This window comes from Melospiza georgiana, chromosome 31, assembly GCF_028018845.1.
Source record: "Melospiza georgiana isolate bMelGeo1 chromosome 31, bMelGeo1.pri, whole genome shotgun sequence".
Classification (NCBI taxonomy): Eukaryota; Metazoa; Chordata; class Aves; order Passeriformes; family Passerellidae; genus Melospiza; species Melospiza georgiana.
Window position 1 is genome coordinate 1089457 of NC_080460.1, and position 15673 is coordinate 1105129.

The 15673-nt window shown below is 61.0% G+C and overlaps 1 protein-coding gene across 1 annotated transcript in view; it reads right to left on the reverse strand.

Annotated features, from left to right (window-relative positions):
* BMP1 (bone morphogenetic protein 1) overlaps positions 1-10594 on the reverse strand; it is a 33783-nt gene extending 23189 nt beyond the window's left edge. The window contains exon 1 of the mRNA XM_058042364.1: positions 10456-10594. Within this exon, the coding sequence (XP_057898347.1) occupies positions 10456-10594 (139 nt within the window). The remainder of the gene's footprint in view (positions 1-10455) is intronic.
* Positions 10595-15673: the final 5079 nt, after the last annotated feature.

Genomic DNA, 15673 nt, shown 5'->3' on the forward strand with positions numbered 1-15673 from the left:
CTGAATCAGCTGCGTTTTGGGGTGAATCAGCCGCATTTTGGACAGAAACAGACGCGTTTTGGGGTGAATCAGTCGCGTTTTGGGGTGAAACAGCCGCGTTTTGGGGTGAAACAGAGGCGTTTTGGGGTGAATCATCCACGTTTTGGGGTGAATTAGCTGCCTTTTGCGGTAAAACAGCCACGTTTTGGGGTGAACCAGCCGCGTTTTGGGGTGAATCAGCCGCGTTTTGGGGCTGTCCCCAGCACTGACCGCTGGGTGAATCCCATCGGGGGAGGCTCCGGGGTGGAGAGCAGACCTGCGGCAGCGCCGAGAGAAGCGCAAACAAGCCGGGGCCGGCACCTCCCCTGGCAGCGACCTGCGGCTGGCACGGCCAGGCTGCAATTTGAGGGCAGAGCAGAGGCAGGAGCCGGCCCCGGCCTCCCCACACCCTCCCGGGGCCGGCAGAGACGTGTCCGAACGGGCAGCGCGGGGGAGGACCGGGGCCGGGGAGCAGGACGAGCATCCCTTGCCAAGAGCTGCGTGGAAAGACAAGGGAAAGTAAGCTCGCTTACAGCCCAGCAAGCGCCGGCGGAGCCAAGTGATATGGAAACCATATGTGAGGGATTTGGGAAGCCGTGAGAGAGCCGGGCAGGCCGGCCCGGGGATGAGGGGCTGCTCTTCCCGCGGGTTTGAGGCGGCTGGGCCCCCCAAAAAAACCCCCAGGGCACAGCATGGTGGCCCCGGGGGCGTCCCCGCAGCGATCCCTGCATGGACACATCAGGGCCAAGCCCAGAGTGGTGGATTGAGAAATTCCAGGTTGGTTTGGGCTCCGGTCACGTCCTCCTCCTCCCACTCACGTCCTCCTCTCTGTGCACCCGTGGAATGAGGTGACACGTGGGGTATTTTGGGGGGGGTCTCTGCTCACCCAAAGCCCCCAGACACCGTTAAACTCCCTGAGGGGCTTCCCTGGGGACAATGCCACGCTGCTGCCACTTGGTGTGGGAGAGGTGGAGGGGACACCCTGCAAACAAAGGGGACCCCCTGGAAATGAGGGGGATCCCTGCAAGTGAGGGGGACCCTCTGCAAGCAAAGGGGACACCCTGGAAATGAAGGGGACCCTCTGCAAGTGAGGGGAACCCTCTGCAAACTCAAGGGTCACTTGGCAGGAGTGATCCCAGCCCAGGTTGGAACAGGAGGAAACTCCCCCCGAGGGGTCACGCTGCCTTCAGGACATCCCCTCACCCCGCCAGAGCAAGGTGCCCAAGAGACCCCAAACCAGGGGACACAGATACCCCCCTGGAGCTGTCCTGGTGTCCCTGAGCTGCTGCCAGCCTGGGCTGCTCTCTGCTCGGTCACAGAGGCCCTGAGGGCAAGGAGGGAACACCTCCGAGGGGTCACAGCCCCAGAAGCACATCCCCTCAACCCCTCACCCAAACCAGGGGACACAAATCCCCTCCTGGAGCTGTCCTGGTGTCCCTGAGCTGCTGCCAGCCTGGGCTGCTCTCTGCTCGCTCACAGAGGCCCTGGGGGCAAGGTCCGAGCGCAGCGGTGCCAGCAGGGCAGGGGGGATGCGGTGCCAGCGATGCCAGCAGGGAGGAGGATGCGATGCCAGCGATGCCGGCGATGCCAGCTCCAAGGCCAGGCGTGGGAGTGAAGGCGGGCAGAGGGGGATGCACGGTCCCAGCTCCATCCCCGCCGCCCCCCAGCGCAGACCTGGGAGCTCGCACGGAGCTGGCTCTGCCCCCGCCCCCCACAGGCGGGGATGGCTCAGCCCTCCTCTGTTGTTTGACTTTTTGCGCTGTGTTTTCCTTCGGGTTCTCGGAACGCTGACGTAACCCCGGGGCTGAAGCTTTAGACAAACAAGGTTTTTCACTCGGAGCAGGGCCAAACCCCCTCAGCACCCCGTGCTGACCCCACAGGCACCTCCTGATCCTCCTGGGTCCCTCTGCTCCCTGCCCGGGATGCAGGAGCTCAGCATCCCCATGGCAAGGTGAGCAGTGCAGGGCCTGACCTCTCTGGTGTCACTGGGGTTTGGGATGAGCCTGACCTCGGGCCCCACCAGGGTTGAGGAGCTCTGGTGCAGGAGAAATGGGATGAAATTGATGCTGGGAAGGGGCTGGGGAGTGAACGAGATGTTCTGGGAGCTGGGAAAGGCAAACAGAGCTGAGGGGAAGCCTTGGCAGATGAACAGTGCAGGATCACACGGCAGGGCAGCCTGGGGCAGAGGAGGCTCCGAGCAGGGTGCAGGGCAGGAGGGACCCCCATCCATCCCTGCCAGGATCCCACCAGAGATCTTCCTGTGAGAATCACCAGGCCTTGAAGGACACTGAGCAAGAAGGACCCTCATTCCTGTGAAGAGGACCCCCATCCATCCCTGCCAGGATCCCACCAGAGATCCTCATGTGGGAATCACCAGGCCTTGAAGGACACTGGGCTGCGAAGATCCCACAAAAGGATGGGAAAGATCCTCCTGTGGCTCTCACAAGGCCTTGAAGGACACTGAGGAGTGACCCTCATCCATTCCTGCCAAGATCCCACCAAAGATCCTCCTGTGGGTCTCACCAGGCCTCAAAGGACACTGAGCAAGAAGGACCCTCATTCCTGTGAAGAGGACCCTCATCCATCCCTGCCAGGATACCACCAGAGATCTTCCTGTGAGAATCACCAGGCCTTGAAGGACACTGGGCTGCGAAGATCCCACAAAAGGATGGGAAAGATCCTCCTGTGGGTCTCACCAGCTCCTGAAGGACACTGAGGAGTGACCCTCATCCATCCCTGCCAAGATCCCACCAAAGATCCTCCTGTGGGTCTCACCAGGCCTCAAAGGACACTGGGCAGGAAATCCTCACCCCTGTGAAGATCCCAGCAGTGGGTGGGAAAAATCCTCGTCCTCTCATTCTCCTGTGGGTCTCACCAGGCCTTGAAGGACACTGAGCAAGAAGGACCCTCATTCCTGTGAAGAGGACCCCCAACCATCCCTGCCAGGATCCCACCAAAGATCCTCCTGTGGGTCTCACCAGCTCCTGAAGGACACTGAGGAGTGACCCTCATCCATCCCTGCCAAGATCCCACCAAAGATCCTCCTGTGGGTCTCACCAGGCCTCAAAGGACACTAGGCAGAAAACCCTCATCCCTGCCAAGATCCCATCAAAGAATGGGAAAGATCCCCATCCCTCTGTGGATCTCACCAGGCCTTGAAGGACACTGTGGAGGGGCCCTCATCCCTGTGAAGATCCCACCAAAGATCCTCCTATGGTTCTCATCAGCTCTCAAAGGACACTGGGCAGGAGGGACCTTCATTCATGTGAAGATCCCACAAAAGGTTGGGAAAGATCCTGATCCTTGTGTGGGTCTCACCAGGCCTTGAAGGACATTGAGGAGGGACCCTCATCCCTGTGAAGATCCCACCAGAGGGTGGAAATATCCTCATCCTCATGTAGGTCTCACCAGCTCTTGAAGAACATTGAGCAGGGGGGATGCTGATCCCTGCCAAGATCCCACCAAAGATCCTCATGTAGGTCTCAGCAGCCCTTGAAGGCACTGGGCAGGAAGGACCCTCATCCCTGTGAAGATCCCACCAGAAGGTGGAAAGATCCTCATCCTCCTGTGGCTCTCACAAGGCCTTGAAGGACACTGAAAAGGGACCCTCATCCCTGTGAAGGTCCCACCAAAGGGCACCAGGTGGGGAGGACCCTCATCCTTGTGCAGCTTGGAGGTTCCAAGCAGGAGGGACAGGAGGGATCCTCATCCCTGTGTGGGTGCCAGGAGCCCCCAAAGGGCTCTGTGCAGGGTGGGCAGCATCAGCCCAGCCCAGTGTTCCCTCAGCACCTCCATCCCAGCCACCCCAAATCCTGGCGAGTCCCGAGCGTCCCTCGCTGCGCAGGCAGGGTTTGGGATGTGGAAAGGAGCAGGGACCGAACCTCTGTGCCCCAACCGGGACCGGGATGGAAGTGAAATCTCCAATAGCTGCATCCCGGGCTGCAAAGCCACGGAGCCACCACCGGAGCAGCGTCCTCGGAGCCCTTAAATATGCGCGGAATGCTCCTCGCACCGCCCCTCGCCCCCGCACCCGGCCCAGCTGCGCGGCCAAACACCCGGGGCCGCGGCCCGGCCGAGGGGGGGACCCCTCTGCTTTGGGGGGGTCCCCTCAGCCCTGGGGGTCTGCGCTGACCGCGCTGGGAGGGGATGGAGGGGGAAAGATGAGGAGCATCCAGGGGTCGAAGGATGAAGGAGCATCCCGGGGTTTTGGGGCTGGGGGAGCAGCACTGCAGGGAGACCTCCGGGACAGACGGAGGGGAAGCAGCACCTCTTGGGGACAGACGGACGGGAAGCAGCCCCTCTTCTGCCTCCCCCGGGACAGACGGAGGGGAAGCAGCGCCTCTAATGCCCCCTAGCACCGGTACAGCCCCTCTCCTGTCCCCCGGGACAGACGGACGGGAAGCAACCCCTCTCCTGCCCCTCTCTCACCCCCGGCACCTCTCAGCCCCTCTCCTGCCCCTCTCTCACCCCCGGCCCCTCTCAGCCCCTCTCCTGCCCCTCTCTCACCCCCGGCCCCTCTCAGCCCCTCTCCTGCCCCTCTCCCACCCCCCGGCCCCTCTCAGCCCCTCTCCTGCCCCTCTCTCACCCCCGGTACCTCTCAGCCCCTCTCCTGCCCCATTCCCACCCCCCGGCACCTCTCAGCCCCTCTCCTGCCCCTCTCTCACCTCCGGTACCTCTCTGCCCCTCTCCTGCCCCTCTCTCAGCCCCTCTCCTGCCCCTCTCTCACCCCCGGCCCCTCTCAGCCCCTCTCCCGGTGCCCCTCGCCGTCGGCGGGACAGAGGGAGCCGCCAGCCTGTGAACGCCGGCCCGAGGAGTGTTTGCTTTCCCAGAGCACCTTCCGAGAGCAGCCCGGCAGGCACAAAGCAGGAATTCAAGGCTGGGAGGCCACGCTGGGAGCCAGGCCAGATCACGGCCCCTGCGCGGGCTCGGGGAAACTGAGGCACGGGGGGATAGAGCCACTCAGCACCCCCAAAGAGCTCAGATATCCCTCACTGCCATCCCCCACCTCCTGCCTGGAGCATCCTGATCCCAGCTGGAGGTTTTGGGATGCCCAGGGGCAGAGAGGCTCCAGCACAACATCCCCGGTGCGAGGGATGATCCCAGTCCCGAATTCCCTCCGCTGCAAGGCACATCCTCCCTCCGCCAACGCTTCCCTGAGCACCCGCAGCCAAATTCCCTCCCCAGCCCCGGGGCAGCGGCGTTCAGGCTCCAACCAAGCCCTTCGCCTGCTCCGGGCCATGAAATGAGCACCGTGAATAAACATCCCGGGCTGCAAACGAATTCCAGGGGCAGGAAACGTCCGTCGGGGGCAGGCCGGGAGTGGGAGGGATGATCGGAGCGCTCCAGGGGAGCCTTTTCCTTCTGCCGCTCTTCCGTGACAGCAAAAGGAGGAAAAGCCTCGCGCAGGGCTCGGCGTGGAGGATGCCAAGGCTGAGGCACGGCGGGATGGAAGGAGATGTGAGCGGGGAGTGAGGTCTCCCCTTTCCCCGAGGAAAACACATCCCGGGCCAAGAGCAGCGGTGCCTGTGCAAGGGAGAGCGGCTGCAAAGGGAAATATTTGGGAATTGCACTGCCAAGGGGATGCCGGGGGGGGTTGTTGTCACTTTGGAGAGGAGCCTGGTGGCAGCAGGGACAGGGAATGGAGATGGGGACGGGCCCTGACAGCCAAACCCGCACATGTGAGGCTCTGCTGTCCCTGTCCCTGTCCCTGCCCCTGCCAAAGGGCTCCCAGACCACTGGGCATCCTCCCAGGGGCTCAGGCTGCAAACATTCCCCCTGTTGTGCTTCCTGTCCTCGCAATCCCCCCTCCCCACACACCTTAACGCCTTCCCGAGGGGTTAACCCCTTCCCTTCCCTGCTCCCGGCTCCCGGACAAACCCTCGGGATGTTCCACTGCATTCCCACACGCGTAGAGCTCGGTTTGCCACGCCAAGTTTGCCACTCAACTTCGTCACTCCAATTTTGCCACGCCAAGTTTGCCACTCCAAGTCCGCCACTCAAGTTTGGCACATCAAGTTTGGCATGCCAAGTTTGCTACTCCAAGTTTGCCACGCAAAATTTTCTACTCAAGTTTGCCATGCCAGATTTGCCACTCAAGTTTGCCACACCAAGTTTTCCACTCAAGTTTGCCACACCAACATTGCCATGCCAAATTTGCCCCTCCAACTTTGCCACTCAAGTTTGTCATGCCAGATTTGCCACTCGAGTTTGCTACTCCAAGTTTGCCACTCCAAGTTTGCCACTGAAGTTTAGCACTCAAGTGGCCACTCCAACTTTGCCACTCAAGTTGGCCACTCCAACTTTGCCACTGCAAATTTGCCATGCCAACTTTGCCACTCAAGTTTGCTACTCCCGGTTTGCCATGCCAAGTTTGCCACTCAAGTTTCCCAACCCAAATTTGCCACACCAACTTTGCCATGCCAAATTTGCCACTCCAGATTTGCCACTCAAGTTGGCCACTCCAAGTTTGCCACTCAAGTTTCCCATGTCAAGTTTGCCACTCGAGTTTGCCGCACCAAATTTGCCACGCCAGATTTGCCATGCCAAGTTTGCCACTCAAGTTTGCCATGCCAACTTTGCCACTCAAGTTTGCTACTCCCAGTTTGCCACGCCGAGTTTGCCACTCAAGTTTCCCACTCAAGTTTGCCATGCCAAGTTTGCTACTCCAACTTTGCCATTTAAATTTGCCCCTCCAACTTTACCACTCCAACTTTGCCATGCCAAGTTTGCTACTCCCAGTTTGCCACTCAAGTTTGCCACTCAGGTTTGCCACGCCAACTTTGCACTCAAATTTCCCATGTCAAGTTTGCCACTCGAGTTTGCCACACTAAATTTGCCATGCCAAATTTGCCATGCCAAGTTTGCCACTCAAGTTTCCCACTCAAGTTTGGTGTGCCAAGTCTGCCACTCCAACTTTGCCACTCCGAGTTCACTATGCCAAGTTTGCCACACCAAGTTTGCCATGCCAAGTTTGCCACTCAAGTTTGCCATGCCAAGATTTCCACTCAAGTTTGTCACACCAAGTTTGCCACTCAACTTTGCCATGCCAAATTTGCCACTCAAGTTTCCCACTCAAGTTTGCCATGCCAAGTTTGCTACTCCAACTTTGCCATTTAAATTTGCCCCTCCAACTTTGCCACTCCAATTTTGCCACTCAAGTTTGCTACTCCCAGTTTGCCACTCAAGTTTGCCATGCCAACTTTGCACTCAAGTTTCCCATGTCAAGTTTGCCACTCGAGTTTGCCACTCCAAATTTGCCACTCCAAGTTTGCCATGCCAACTTTGCCACTCAAGTTTGCTACTCAAGTTTGCCATAGCAAGTTTGCCATGCCAAGTTTGCCACTCAAGTTTCCCACTCAAGTTTCCCACTCCAACTTTGCCACTCAAGTTTGCCACTCAAGTTTCCCACTCAAGTTTGCCACGCCAACTTTGCACTCAAGTTTTCCATGTCAAGTTTGCCACTCGAGTTTGCCACTCCAAATTTGCCACTCCAAGTTTGCCATGCCAACTTTGCCACTCAAGTTTGCTACTCCCAGTTTGCCATAGCAAGTTTGCCATGCCAAGTTTGCCACTCAAGTTTCCCACTCAAGTTTCCCACTCCAACTTTGCCACTCAAGTTTGCCACTCAAGTTTCCCACTCCAACTTTGCCACTCAAGTTTGCCACTCAAGTTTCCCACTCAAGTTTGCCATGCCAAGTCTGCTACTCCAAGTTTGCCATTTAAATTTGCCCCTCCAACTTTGCCCCTCCAAATTTGCCGGCAGTGACCTCCTGCAGCCCCTGGCCAGGTGATAAGCGGGATCTCCTCTTCCCACATCTCCTCGTGATGCAGTAGGAATCTTTTTCTCCCCAGACACCTCCAAGAATCCTCAGCACAACCACAGGCAAGCAGGATGACTCGTTATTGCCCGGAAAACTCCCTTCCAGGGCAGAAATTTCGGGGAAAGCCCAGCGCGACCCATCCTCCCTCCTCTCCCGGCCGCTTTGTTCTGCCCGGCTCTCCCCGGGGCCGCCCGGTCCTTGCCGGCCATGTGTTTCCCAGCCCGGATAAAGCCTCAGGAAGCTCCGTCTCCCCCCTGGGCACGACCCGCCGGCGTGAATCAGCAGCCGAGGCGTTTCCCAGGAGCCGGGGAAGGGAGGGCAGCGAGCAGCGAGCCCCCGGCCCCGCCGTGGCACCCCGGGCCCCCGCCGGAGGATGCGGCCGCGCCGAACGGGTGATTACACAAAGATAAAGCAGATCCCGCGATCGGCCTGAGATTTTTCCAAGGTTTTTTGCCGAGCCCCGAACCGCAGGCCTCCCGCCGGCCCCGGGCTCGGCGGGTGGATTTTTTAGCCGGCATGAATAAGTGACATATAACGGCTGGAAAATATTTTCGGGCAGCTTGACAAGTGTGACTGCAACCAGTAGCCTGGGCTGGCTACGCCTGGAAAGTGTAATCTAGGTGAAATCCCGGCGGCTGCAGAACTCCAGGCACGGCTGGGGAGCTCCTGCAGACGGCAAAGGGGGGCTCAGATCCCCGGCCCTGTCCGTCTGTCCCGTGGTTGCGCCACGCAGGTGATGCTGAGATTGGGAGAGGAGATCCCGTGGGGGTTTGGGAGAGAAAATCCCCCCCAAACACCCATTTTTTGGGGCGGTGTGAGTCCCCAAGAGCTCTGCACCCCGGTGGGTGATAGAATGTTGGACAGGGGGGTTTCAGCGCCCCAGTTTAGCCAAGCACCCCAAACTGTGGATATGGGGTACAGGATGGGCTCAATCGCATCCCCCTGGTGCTGGGGGCACCCAAAGGGTCTCGGATCCCACCCCAAATGCTCATCCAGCCCGGGATGAGCCCCCCCGAGCCCCGGGGCCGCTGTCCCAGCACAGCTGAGGGCACTGCGAGCCCTTCCAGCCCTTCCAGCCGCCACTCCCAACCGGAGATCCGACCCGGATCTGACCCTGCGGCCGCTCCCGGGCACCGAGACCTGACCGGGTGAAGGCAAACCGGGGCCACGGCCGGTTCCTTCCTCCCTGCCCGCCCCAAGGGCTGCATCTCCCGGCGCTTTCCCGTTTTGGCATCCTTGGGAGCGACGCGGCGGCACGGGAGGCGCTTCCCCTTCCGCTGGCGCTGCCAAGGACGGGTGGCATCACCGCGGTGGCATCGCCGGGGGTGGCCGGCGAGCCGCGGGCAGCCGGTGGCCTCAGGATACCTCTGGCATGAGGAGCACAAATCCCTCTCCCGGTGTTTTCCCTCCCCGCGGCTGCAGCGGTGGCAAAAATTTTGGTGTTTGGCCGATTTTGGAGCTCGGGGAGCGTCTCAACACCCCAAAATTCAACTAAACACTCGCACGGGATGCCAGGGGGGGATCAGGGGGAAGTCAGGAGGGTGGCAAGGGGTTCTGGCTCCCCGAAAAATGGAATTTCATCATCTCAGTGCTGCGGAGCCAAACGAGGGTGAATCCCCGGCTCGCTCCATGCGTGGCAGGGCCTGATCCCCCCCACCCCCGTAATTAAATTAATTAATCCCATCGGGATCTCATGAAGGCAGAACAGGAATGGGAAAGGGGCAAAAGCCAGCCCCGGGAGGCGAGGTGGAGGTCTCGGGGTGCAGGAAAGGGGGGAGAGGAGGGGACAGGGGTGAAATTCATGAATCGGGGGAAGCCTCGTCCCCAGCGCTCAGCTGGAGGAAGCGGGAGCGGGGGGAAGGCTCCAGCCGCCTCTGCCCGGACGGTTTTGCAAGCTCTGCTGTTTCAGCCCGGGAGGGCAGGAAGGGAAGGATTTTTGGCCAGAAAAAAGCCCTCGTGTAGACAGAGTTATATCAACAGCCGCCTCGGCAGCGCAGACAATGCCAGTACAGAGAAACGTGATCCCCCGCCAGACCCCGGCCCTCGCAGCGGGCTCAGCCCGGCGCGGCCCTGCCGTGCCTCAGTTTCCCCCTCCCCAAATCCTCCCATCCCCTCCAGGGCTCACAGGGACGCGGGGATTCGCCCCTCGCAGCACCCAGTTTGTTCCCAGCCCTTGCAAAACCTGGGGAGCGGCTCTGAACCCCCCGTCCCGGCACGGAGGGACCCCAACCCGCGGTGGCACCTCCGGGGTGTCCCGGGGTGGGGGACGAGCTTTGGCTGCGGGCTGGGGGAGCGGGGGGAAACCAAGGGGTGCAGAGCGCGGGCTCAGGGATGGGGGATGGAGTGGGGGGTTGCCATGGGGGGCTGGGGGCTCCCCGCCGCCTTTGACAGCTGCCGGCGCAGCCGGGAGCGGGCAGGGAAAGCGGGGACCCCCTGCTCCTCACCCTGAGTACAACCAGCTCTGCATCCCGCAGCGGGAGCCGCCGCTCGCCCCGTTCCCCCGGCCGGGAGTGCCCGGGCCCGGCGCTGCGGAGCCCCGAGGTGCGTGCGGGGCACGGTCCCGCTCCCCGCGCTCCCCTTTGTCCGCCCGCCCGGCCGCGCATCCCCCCGCTCCCACCGGCTTTGCAGGGGTCCTTGTAGTCCAGGGGCTCCTCGTCCTCCTCCTCTTCCTCCAGCACGTAGGAATAGTCCGGAAAGCGCAGGGCCCGGGCCAGGAGCAGGCAGAGGAGCAGCCCGCAGCTCCGCAGCCCGGCCATGGCTCCGGCCGGCGTTTTTTTTTTCCTCTCTTCCCTCTTTCCTTCCCTTCTTCGCTGCTTTTTTTTTTTTTTTTTTTTTTTTCCTCCTCGCTCTCTCTCCCTTCCTTTTTTTTTTTCTTTCTTTTTTTTTTTTTTTTTTTTTTTTTAGGGAAATGAGATCTGGCGGGGGCGGGTTCAAGCGCGGAGCTCGGCCCCTGCTGCAGCCCCGGGCGCAGGGCTCGGAGCGGGGCCAGCGCCGGGGGGCGGCGGGGCCACCGGCACCGGGACCTGGCCCGCAGCCCCCGCTGCTGCCCCCGCACCGGGGCTGCCCCGGCCCGGCCCGTCCCGCACCCCCCGAGCCCCGTTTCGGATCCCCCGGTACCGACAGTGCTCTCTCCGGTACCGTCCCCATATCCCCGGTACCAATCCCGCTCTCCCCCGGTCCCGTCCCATATTCCCAGTACTGATCCCGGTCTCCCCCGGTTCCGTTTTCCCCAGTACCGATCCCGGTTTTACCCCCGTCCTGCTCCGTTTTACCGGTAGCGACCCCGCTCTCTCCCAGTTCTGTTTCACGGTACCGATCCTGGTCTCCCCCACTCCTGTTCCGTTTTCCCGGTACCGATCCCGGTCCCCCCAGTCCCGTCCCATATCCGCGGTACCGATCCTGCCGAGCTTCCCCGGTCCAGTTCCGTTTTCCCCGGTCCCCATCCCGGTCTGCCCCGGTCCTGTTTCATTTTCCCCCTACCGATCCCGCTCTCCTCCAGTCCCGTTCCGTTTTCCCCGGTACCGACCCGGTTTCCCCCATCCCTGCTCCGTTTTCCCGGTACCAATCCCGGTCCCGTCCCATATCCTCAGTACCGGTCCTGGTCTGCCCCGGTTCCGTTTTCCCCGGTACCGATCCTGGTCTCCCCTGATCCCGTTCCGTTTTCTCTGGTCCCGATCCTGGTCTCCCTCAGTCCTGTTTCATTTTCCCCGGTACCGATCCCGGTCTCCCCCATTCCCGTTCCCTTTCCCCGGTACCGATCCCGCTCTCCCCCGGTCCTGTTCCATTTTCCCCAGCACCGATCCCGGTCCTTCCCGGTCCTGCTCTGTTTTCCTGGTACCGATCCCAGTCTCTCCCAGTCCCGTCCCATATCCCGGTACCGATCCAGTCTCCCTTGGTCCCGTAATGTTTTCCCCGGTACCAATCCCACTCTCCCCTGCTCCCATCCCATATCCCCGCTACCGATCCAGTATCCCCGGTCCTGCTCCATTTTCCCCGGTACCGATCCCGCTCTCCCCCGGTCCCATTCCGTTTTCCCCGGTACCGATCCCGCTCTTCCCCATTCCTGTTCCGTTTTCCCCGGTCTCCCCTGGTCCCGTCCCATATCCCCGGTACCGATCCAGTATCCCCGGTCCTGTTTCATTTTCCCCCGTACCGATTTGGGTCTCCCCTGGTCCGGTTCCGTTTTCCCCCGGTACCGACCCGGTCCCCCCCATTCCTGTTCCGTTTCCCCCCATACCGATCCCACTCTCCCCTGGTCCCACTCTGCTCTCCCCGGTACCGATCCCAGTCTCCCTCAGTCCTGTCCCGTTTCCCCCGTACCGATCCTGGTCTCCTTTGGTCCCATCCCATATCCTGGTACCGATCCCGCTCTCTCCCAGTCCCATCCCCTATCCCGGTACTGATCCCGGTCTCCTTTGGTCTCATCCCATATCCCGGTACCGATCCCGGTCTCCTTTGGTCCCATCCCCTATCCCGGTACCGATCCCGGTCTCTCCCAGTCCCATCCCCTATCCCGGTACCGATCCCGGTCTCCCCCAGTCCCATCCCCTATCCCGGTACCGATCCCGCTCTCCCCCAGTCCCATCCCCTATCCCGGTACCGATCCCGCTCTCCCCCAGTCCCATCCCCTATCCCGGTACCGATCCCGGTCTCCTTTGGTCCCATCCCCTATCCCGGTACCGATCCCACTCTCCCCCAGTCCCATCCCATATCCCGGTACCGATCCCGGTCTTCACCAGTCCCATCCCATATCCCGGTACCGATCCCGCTCTCCCCCAGTCCCGTTCTGTTCTCCCCGGTACCGATCCCACTCTCTCCCAGTCCCATCCCATATCCCGGTACCGATCCCGGTCTTCACCAGTCCCATCCCCTATCCCGGTACCGATCCTGGTCTCCCCCAGCCCCGTTCTGTTCTCCCCGGTACCGATCCCGGTCTCCCCCAGTCCCATTCCATATCCCGGTACCGATCCTGGTCTCCTTTGGTCCCATCCCATATCCCAGTACCGATCCCGGTCTCCCCCAGTCCCGTTCTGTTCTCCCCGGTACCAATTCCGCTCTCTCCCAGTCCCATCCCATATCCCGGTACCGATCCCGGTCTCCCCCAGTCCCATCCCATATCCCGGTACCGATCCCGGTCTCTCCCAGTCCCATCCCATATCCCGGTACCGATCCCGGTCTCTCCCAATCCCATCCCATATCCCGGTACCGATCCCGGTCTCCCCCAGTCCCGTTCTGTTCTCCCCGGTACCAATTCCGCTCTCTCCCAGTCCCATCCCCTATCCCGGTACCGATCCCGGTCTCCCCCAGTCCCATCCCCTATCCCGGTACCGATCCCGGTCTCCCCCAGTCCCATCCCCTATCCCGGTACCGATCCCGCTCTCTCCCAGTCCCGTTCTGTTCTCCCCGGTACCGATCCCGGTCTCCCCCAGTCCCATCCCCTATCCCGGTACCGATCCCGGTCTCCCCGGTCCTGCACCATTTTCCCCTGGTCCCAAGCCCACCTCCCATCCCCGATCCCCCCCCCACCTCTCCGTGCACCCCAATATTTCTCCCGCCCCGCTCCGGTCCCACCCGGTGTCCCCAGCCCCGCTCGTGCCACCCCTCAGTTCCCCGGTACCGATCCAGGCCCCCCCCCGGATCAATCCCAGCCCCCCAATATTCCCAGGACACAAATCCCACAATGCCAGCACCCATCTGTCCCCTTTGGTGCCACCCCGTGTCCCCCAGCACCCCAAAATCACCCAGTCCCACACCCCCCGTTGGGGTCTGGTGCCCCAAATTCCCACCCCACATTTTCCAGCCCCATTTTCCCCAGTCCCATATCCCAACCCTGCCTGTCTGCTTGTTCACCCCTCATCCTGCACCCCAAATCCTGGCCAGCACCCCAAGGACTGAATGGGCACCCCAAGAGCTGGAAAAAACACCCCAAGAATGGTGGGCAAGGAGGCCAGGAGTAGGATGAGCACCCCAGGAACAAGACGAGCACCCCAGGAAAGGTTGGGTGAGTGTAGGAGCGCCTCAAAATCTGGGCAAGCACCCCAGGAAGGATGACCAAACACCCCAAAACTGGGATGACCACTTTGGGGAGGCTGGGGGAGCACCCCAAGAACAGGATGAGCACCCCAGGAAGGGTTGGTGAGTGTAGGAGCACCCCAAAATTTGTGCAAGCACTCCAGGAAGGGTGGCCAGGCACCCCAAAAATGGGATGACCACCCAGAGGATGGTGTGTGAGCACCCTGGGATCAGGAGGAGCACCCCAAGAGCTGAAAAAACACCCCAAGAATGGTGGGCAAGGAGGCCAGGAGCAGGATGAACACCCCAGGAACAGGATGAGCACCCCAAAAGCTGAGCAAGCACCCCAGGAAGGGTGGCCAGGCACCCCAAAAGTGGGATGACCACCTCAGGGAGGGTGTGTGAGCACCTTGGGATCAGGATGAGCACCCCAGGAGCTGGAAAAGCCCCCTGGGAGTGGTGGGCAAGGAGCCCAGGAGCAGGATGAGCACCCCAAGAACAGGATGAGCACCCCAGGAAAGGTTGGGCGAGTGTAGGAGCACCTCAAAATCTGGGCAAGCACTCCAGGAAGGATGACCAAGCGCCCCAAAACGGGGATGACCACTTTGGGGAGGCTGGGGGAGCACCCCAAGAACAGGATGAGCACCTCAGGAAAGGTTGGGCGAGTGTAGGAGCACCCCAAAATTTGTGCAAGCACTCCAGGAAGGGTGGCCAGGCACCCCAAAAATGGGATGACCACCTCAGGGAGGGCGGGTGAGCACCCTGGGATCAGGATGAGCACCCCAGGAGCCAGAAAAACACCCTGGAAATGGTGGGCAAGGAGGCCAGGAGCAGGATGAGCACCCCAGGAAAGGTTGGGCGAATGTAGGAGCACCCCAAAATCTGGGCAATCACCCCAGGAAGGATGACCAAGCGCCCCAAAACTGGGATGACCGCTCTGGGGAGGCTGGGGGAGCACCCTGGGATCAGGATGAGCACCCCAAGAGCTGGAAAAGCAGTGGGCAAGGAGGCCAGGAGCAGGATGAACACCCCAGGAACAGGATGAACACCCCAAAAGCTGAGCAAGCACCCCAGGAAGGGTGGCCAAGCACCCCAAAAGTTGGATGACCACCTCAGGGAGGGTAGGTGAACATCTTTGGGATGAGGAGGAGCACCCCAAGAGCCAGAAAAACACCCTGGAAATGGTGGGCAAGGAGCCCAGGAGCAGGATGAGCACCCCAAGAACAGGATGAGCACCCCAGGAAAGGTTGGGTGAGTGTAGGAGCACCTCAAAATCTGGGCAAGCACCCCAGGAAGGATGACCAAGCAACCCAAAACTGGGATGGCCACTTTGGGGAGGCTGGGGTAGCACCCCAAGAACAGGATGAGCACCCCAGGAAAGGTTGGGCGAGTGTAGGAGCACCCCAAAATTTGTGCAAGCACTCCAGGAAGGGTGACCAAGCACCCCAAAAATGGGATGACCACCCAGAGGATGGTCTGTGAGCACCCTGGGATCAGGAGGAGCACCCCAAGAGCTGAAAAAACACCCCAAGAATGGTGGGCAAGGAGGCCAGGAGCAGGATGAACACCCCAGGAGCAGAATGAATACCCCAAAAGCTGAGCAAGCACCCCAGGAAGGGTGACCACACACCCCAAAAATGGGATGAGCACCTCAGGGAGGGTAGGTGAACATCTTTGGGATGGGGATGAGCACCCCAGGAGCAGGATGATAACCCCAGGAGCAGGATGAACACCCCAAAAGCTGAGCAAGCACCCCAGGAAGGGTGGCCAGGCACCCCAAAAATGGGATGACCACCCAGAGGATGGTGTGTGAGCACCCCGGG